A 7217-nucleotide genomic window follows, 5' to 3' on the forward strand; every position below is an offset into this window, starting at 1 on the left:
CACACCGCTGCAGCTGCTCCGCCCTGTGCCAGCCGGGAGCGGCAGCTGTGGCACAGCTGTGGCAGCGCTGGGGGAGCTGAAAACCCGTCTGGTACCGGGGCATTCCTGTCCCCCAGGCCGGGCAGGGCCACTCACCCGCGTACAGCACCAGCCCGTGGCACAGCGCGGTGTTCCGGACGCGGCAGCCCCGCAGGAGGATCCGGCCGCTGTCCAGCCCGTGGCTGCGGCCCCGCCAGCGCAGCGCGCCCGAGAAGGAGAGCATGCGGCTGCTGGGCTCCTCACACATCACCCGCCCTGCCACACGGAACGTCAGGGACCACAGGGAGCCTTCCTCCCCTCGTGTCCCCGGGCCTGAAGGTTTTTTTGTGTTTTCCAGGTTCTGCGCTGCGTTAGTGACTCTGAACTTCACACAAAGCGTTTGTGGGTTCTCCTCACAGCTCAGGCACACACACAGATCCTTTTCCAGCCCCACAACCAAGGACACCGCTGCAGCTTTGGGCCCAAAAAGTGTAACCAGCAGGGAACTGAGGAGAGCAGTCTGGGAGGATGGGACTGCATCACCTGACACTGTAATTGGACAATTAACCCCAATATGGAAATGGACCAAAACTTATCAAAGTGTGAAACCTCTTGACTCAAAGTCCGTCCTGAGTCCATCTTGGGCGGAGCCAAAGCTCCACAGCTTTTTAATAAATACCTCCTTTATTCCTTTACTCAGTCTGGCCTCTGTTCAGGGAGCCTCTCTAGGCACCATTCTCCCCAAAGAGGGGTGCCTGGGGCCTCCTGGGGAGCTTCAGGGATTGTCAGGGCATCTCTAGGTGGGATTTGGATGGCTCAGGTTAAGGCTAAGGGAGGTGCTGGGAGGTTGGTCAGTGCAGGAACCTCAGTGGGCTGTGAACTGAAGAAGTTACAAACACAACCCCCTTCATCCCCAAGGCCTTGGAGAGGTGAGTTCTGCACCCTGTGGAGGAGCAGCAGGGGCTGAGCTCAGATTTGGGAACCAAGAGCTTGGTTCCAGTGGGAAAATCAAGATCCAGGGCAGGGGGAAGGTGCACAGCCCTGATGGATCCTCCAGAGAAGTGATGGGAAGTGCCTCCCCACCAGGCCTTTGGCTGCCAGCCTCTTGTTGGACCGATGGAGATGAGATCAGAGAATTCCATCCCATCCCATCCCAGTGGGATTGGCCACATCCTCCCCCACCCAGCAGACTCACCATCGAAGGCAGCCATGCTCTCCTCACTCCCCAGCTCCTGGTGGGTCACCAGAAGGGCCTGTCTGAACTTCAGGTTTGTTTCCCTGTGAGCAGGAGCCAGAGAAAGGAAAATAAAGCAACCCTGTGGAGTGACAGAGCTGTTCATCCTCCTGTCGGCCCGTGGGACAGAGACAGCCATTAATTAGCAGGTAATTACACAAGTGGTGGCAGTGAAATGCCAGAGAGGGACCTGTCACGGCACACCTGGAGCACTCGTGCAGGAAGAGCCCTGGCCCAGAGACCCTGCCATGAAATCATCCTGCACAGGGAGGGGGGAGAAATGGGCTGGGAAGGAGCTGGGAGATGGAGACACTGGCCTGGGGTCACCAGGTGCTCTGTAGAACCCTCACCAGGGCTTTTGGACTCCCATTCTCAAAATCTGTGGGTCAAATCCACTTTTTTGGGGTGTCTGTAGGTTTGGGTTTTGGAGGATCTCCCACATCCTGCAGTTCCACTGAACACTTCCAGCTTGGGGGGTCCCCAAGACCTGGGTCTTCAGCCTCTGTCCATGTCCCTGTCTGTGTCCCTGTCCCCATCCCTGTGTCTGTGTCCCTGTCCCCATCCCTGTCCCTGTCCCTGTCCCCATCCTTGTCCCTGTCCCCATCCCTGTCCCCATCCCCATCCCCATCCCTGTCCCTGTCCCTGTCCCCATCCCCATCCCTGTCCCTGTCCCTGTCCCTGTCCTTGTCCCTGTCCCCATCCCTGTCCCTGTCCCCATCCCTGTCCCTGTCCCTGTCCCCATCCCTGTACTTGTCCCTGTCCCCATCCCTGTCCCTGTCCCCATCCCTGTCCCCATCCCTGTCCCCATCCCCATCCCCGTCCCCATCCCTGTCCCCATCCCTGTCCCCATCCCTGTCCCCATCCCCATCCCTGTCCCCATCCCTGTCCCCATCCCTGTCCCCATCCCCGTCCCCGTCCTCACCCATCGATGTCAGCGGTCTCCACGTAGCACAGGCTGCTGGGCTCGGAGCTGCACAGCAGGAGCAGATCAGCCTTGAGGAGCAGAAAAGGCAGCGAGAGCAGCTGGATGAGCCCGTGGGCAGCGATTCCCCCAGGGCACAGCCAGCTCCTGCCACCCCTCACCGGCACCACGCTGTCCTTGCGCAGCCGGACGATGTCCCCGACGCAGATGTCGCGCCACTTCTGCCAGCGGAAGCTGCGGGGGGATTCAGGGGACAGATTTTTGTCCCTGCAGAGCGGTGGGACTGGGGGCTGGGGGTGTTTCAGCCCGTGCCTGTCCCCAGTTCCTGCAGGATTTGGGTCTCCGGGTTCTGGTGCCACCTCCGGGGGCTGAGCACCGAGGGTGGCACAGGACCCGTGTCACATCCGTGTCCCTGGGGGTGACAGCGACTCTCAGCACCACAGGTGGGGACAGCTCATCTTTCCCTGGAGCAGTGCTGAGCAGGGACACGGGTGGGCTGGAAACGACGACTGGAGGAATTCTGTGGCCAAGGAAAGCCTCCCCCAGCACAACACAGCAAAGTGGGGCTTTGTTAAACCTGCTGCCCTGGCTGGAACACGATCCATCCTACAGGAGCACCTGTAGCACAGCCTGGGGGTGATGGGAGCTTGCAGAGCCCGGGACAGTCCCACCAAAACCCTTCCCAGCTGCTGGAGAATCCTCAGCACTCCAGGTCCATGGTTCCAGGGGGGTGTGGAAAGCACAGGCAGAGCTCCCAGAGCCCCTCACCTCTTCCCATCCAGGATTTCACAGGGCCTGCTGTTGATTTTCCTGTCACTGCGGTGACGGCCCTGCACACAGGAGAGACAGAGAGCCCAGGGAAAGGTGTGGGCCATGCCAGCCAGTCCTGTCCCACAAAAACAACCCCCCCGATGCCACCTCAGCCCCAGAGCTGGGTTCTGAGCCGTGGGAAGATGTGTCCTGATGAATAAAGAGGCTGAATTCCCCCCCAGGGATTTCTAGGGACCAAACTGGCACTACAAGGCAATAAAGATGACAGAAATGAGGGTTGGGACCCCAAGGAAAGCAGCCAGGACATCACATCTTTCCTGAGGGAAAATAAAAATGTGGATGTGGTGGAGTAGATGATTCCTCAGGACTGATGGGTGGCAGCAACCCTGAGCTCCTCAGCTCAGCTGACAGCAAAGGGCCCCTCCCTGGAGCGTCCCCAGGGCCACCCCCCACTCACAATGTCATCAATGAGGTCTCGAAGCCCCCGGATGATGAGAAGGCAGCTCAGGGGGAACAGCAGAGTGTACCAGGGCAGCGTGGAGATCTCAGGGAAAGTCTGGAGAAGGAGAATTTCACACCATTGACTCAACTCCTGTCCCACCCTGGGACACTTGAGGTGACTGAGTGACTCCCTCGCTCCCAAGCCAGCGCCCGGGGGTGGCAGGAACCCATCTCAGAACCATCAAATCAACACCTCTGTTACAGACACCTCTTCTGCTGGGTTTCCACCTCTTGCTGAAGTGTGGAATGTTCCTGGGTCTCTGACTTTGGAGGGATTAATTTCTGTTTTGTGGTCAATGTGAGCTTAGCCTACATGAAAACCAAACCCATTTTGTAGAATCAAGGAAAGATTTGGTTTGGAAGGGACCTTAAATTCATCCCATTCCACCCCTGCCATGGCAGGGACACCTNCTGGGGCTGCCCCTGGATCCCTGGCAGTGCCCAAGGCCAGGCTGGACGGGGCTTGGAGCAGCCTGGGATGGTGGAAGGTGTCCCTGCCATGGCAGGGGTGGGATGGGATGAGTTTAAGGTCCCTTCCAAACCAAACCATTCCATGATTCTGTGACTGCAGTGGGGACAAGACCCCATTCTGCTGCTTGGGGCTGGGGGTGGCCCCTCAGGTGTGTCCCCACCCTCTGGCACAGGGTGACACCGGCACCTCCCGGGCACGGGCTGGGGGTGAGTGGGGTCCCAGCCCCGAGGGGTCCCAGCCCGGCCCCTCTCGGAACGCGGCTCCTGCCCAACCCAAACCATCCCGGGATTCCTGGATCCCTTCAGCTCCTGTGGCCCCGCTCACGCTGCAGCCCAGCCCAGCCTCCCCCAGCAGCGCTCCCGGCCCCTCCAGGACCCTCCCTCCGCCGAGATGAGCCCGAGGAAAAGGAAAAGGGATGAAAACGGTGCCGCTCCTGCTGGAGAGAGCCCCGATCCAAGCCCTGGGCTGAAGGAGGAGCGGGGCCGTGGCCGGACCCTCGCTCTGTGCAAACCCCCCCAGCACCGGGCACATCCCGGCTCCTCCTGCCTCGGGAGCCGCGATGGAGCCTCGGCATCCCCAGCCGTGCCCAGGCTCCCCCCGGAGCCCGTATCCATCTCCCAAATGGGGCAGGAATTACAGCGCCGAGCCAAGGAGCTGATTCAGCACGGAGGAAGAGGTGAAGGTAAAAAGTTCAAATAAAAAAATAATGGGCCATTAGATGACCTCACTGGCAATGTGTTTTATTTAACGCTCGGCGATGGCAGCGGCTGCTCCGGAGGATGGAAAAGTCACGCCTGGCCCGTGTTCTGAGCCACCTCCTCGGCCTTTGTGGCACTGGGAGCTCCGGTGGCCTCCAGTCCCACCCCATCCCCGAGGGTCCCTCTTCTCCCACCGTGTGGGACCCTGCAGGTCACCCGGCAGCCCGAGATGACAGCAGGGAACCCCTGTGGTGACAAAAACATTTCGCTTTGTTGCTCTTTCGGTGCCTTTGAGTCTCCTTCAGGCCGAGGGTGGAGGCAGGTGGGATTTTCAGGAGTGTAGGAGCCCAGCCCCAGGCATGTGGAGGGACAGGAGGACACAGAGGCAGCTTGGACAGGGCTTGGAGCACCCTGGGACAGTGGAAGTGGAACTGGATGGGCTTTAAGGTCCTTCCCAACCCAAACCAATCTAAGATTCAATGACATCAAAGCCTGTTCAGGATCTGCCTCAGAGGTCTGTCCCTCCTGTTTTCCCCTGGAAGATCTTGTCTCCCAGGGCACTGCCAGAGCTGGAGCATCACCAGGAGGGGTTTTCTTGCTCTCTCAAACCTTGGTCCCTTTTGGGTGGCTTTGCCTCTGGCTCTGAGCGTGGCTCCAGGCCTTGGCACTGCCCGTCCCCACCTTGGTCGGATGCTGCAGCTGAATCGGGGGAAGGAGGGGAGAGAATCCCAGAACTCCATTCCAAAACCCCCTGGGCTGGAACCTGGGGGATGAAAGGAAGCCGTTGGTGGGGAAAAGGCTCCATTTTCACCCCAGCAAGAGGAGAGGGGGGAGCTCGGAGGGGCTGGTGGGTCACGAATCCTCCCACTTTGCTGCCCCTCACTGGGGTGCAGCCCCTGATTCCACTCTGTGTCCATATCCATAGAAACCACCTCCAGCCTGTCCCAGTCTGAGCTCTAGCAGTGAACTGGTGCTGCTGGTCTGGTCCTGGGAGCTGTCAGGGCTCCAGTGTCCCCCAGGGTCCCTGGCAGCGCTGGCAGAGTGTCCCAGCCCTGCAGGAGGGCCCTGCCTGGCTTTCCCTGCCCCCTGACCCCACCCTTTCCTTCCCAAGGATGGAGGGATGTTCCAAACCTGAATCAAAGCAGCCTCGGCCCCACAGCTGCCGCCTCACAGGGGGAGGGAGGTTTTGGCTCTGCAAGGGGCTCTGAGCTCTCCCTGGAGCCTTCTCTTCTCCAGGTGAGCACCCCCAGCTCTCCCAGCCTGGCTCCAGAGCAGAGGGGCTCCAGCCCTTGGAGCAGCTCCACGTCCTCCTGCTGTTGTTTCAATTTAAGGTAACCACACTTCACACACATTAAACCCCAGAGTTCCCGAAAGGCACCGAACCCCACGGCAGAGCCACATCCTGGGACACTTTTTATCCTGCTCTGAACCCCAGAGATCCCCTTGGGCAGAGGCCTGGCTGGAACTCGCTGTGCCCAGCCCACCTGCAGGAGGATGACAAAGACGAAGTAGACGTTGGCCATGCGGTGGAACTGCTCGTAGAGGTTGAGGGGCAGGAAGGTGAGCAGGTTGTACTTGGCTGTCCTGATGGCATTGCCCTGGGGGAGAGAGGGGTCACAGCACTGCCAGGGTCAGCTGTGGGACACCAGGGACCTGCTCTGCAAATGCCAAAACGTTCTGCTGTTCTTAGGATTTGTCACAGCACAGGAGATGCCTTTAAAAATTATCAAAGCCGTAAAGGAAAACAGGGATTTACCAGATCCAAGGGCAGCGTAAAATTGAGAACAAAATCATTTTCTTGTGGGTTTGTTCCCCATGTGGGCCATTCAACAAGAGCTGGACTCTTGGATTCCTGTGGTTCCCTTCCAGCTCAGAATATTCTGTTATTCTGACTGTGATCTAAAGCCCAGCTCACTGACCTCAATGTTATTTAGCTGAAAAAAAAATTAAAATCTGGTTTTGCTCACTCCACATGTTTTGAAAAATCTTTCTCTTGATTAGACCTAAAAAGTTTCCTTCACCCAGCCCTGCTCCTCTGACAGCTCTGGGGGCACCAGGCAGGGAGGGAGCAGCACTTTTCCTCCCTGGGGATTGGGAGTGACTCTCCACCCCCCTGGAGCATCTCTGCCGCGTCCCCCAGCCAGCCACGGGCTCAGGGATGAGGGGCTGGGGAGGGGAAGCCCAGGGCTCACCGAGTATTTCCTCTTGCTCAGGCAGAAGACAGATTTCTTCTTGCACTGCCTGTGGTAGCCGCGGTCGTTGGCCCTCACCTCCCAGGTGAAAGCTGGAAAAGGAAGAGGAGATCCAGCAGTGGCCGTGGGAGCCAGGCCAGGCTGCAGCCTCCAGGGCACAGGGAGCAGCCATGGGCACTGCTGGGCTGGGGCTCGGCGTCAGGGACAGAGAGAGCAGGACACCAGAACATTCCAGAGCTGCAGGAGTGCTGCCCACACCTCCCCCCGAGCCTCAGGGTCACCCCTGGGCTGGGGTTTGGTTCAGGGTGCTCAGGCTGTGTGCAGGATGAGCTCCCTGTGCTGTTCCAGTCACGGGCATTCCTCTCCCAGTTCCATTTCTGCCGTCCCAGCACAGACCCTGCCCAGCAGG

The 7217-nt window shown here is 59.3% G+C and overlaps 1 protein-coding gene across 1 annotated transcript; it reads right to left on the bottom strand.

Annotated features, from left to right (window-relative positions):
• Window positions 1-11: 11 nt before the first annotated feature.
• LOC107199390 (phospholipid-transporting ATPase IK-like) lies at window positions 12-6900 on the bottom strand (the record flags this gene model as incomplete). Its single annotated transcript, XM_033511775.1, has 8 exons — window positions 12-294; window positions 1214-1296; window positions 2175-2245; window positions 2336-2408; window positions 2943-3004; window positions 3403-3501; window positions 6101-6214; window positions 6809-6900. Coding segments are annotated over 8 exons (877 nt in total), but the record flags the coding sequence as incomplete, so codon positions are not given.
• Window positions 6901-7217: the final 317 nt, after the last annotated feature.

The sequence above is a fragment of the Parus major genome, unplaced genomic scaffold (assembly GCF_001522545.3).
Source record: "Parus major isolate Abel unplaced genomic scaffold, Parus_major1.1 Scaffold644, whole genome shotgun sequence".
Lineage (NCBI taxonomy): Eukaryota > Metazoa > Chordata > Aves > Passeriformes > Paridae > Parus > Parus major.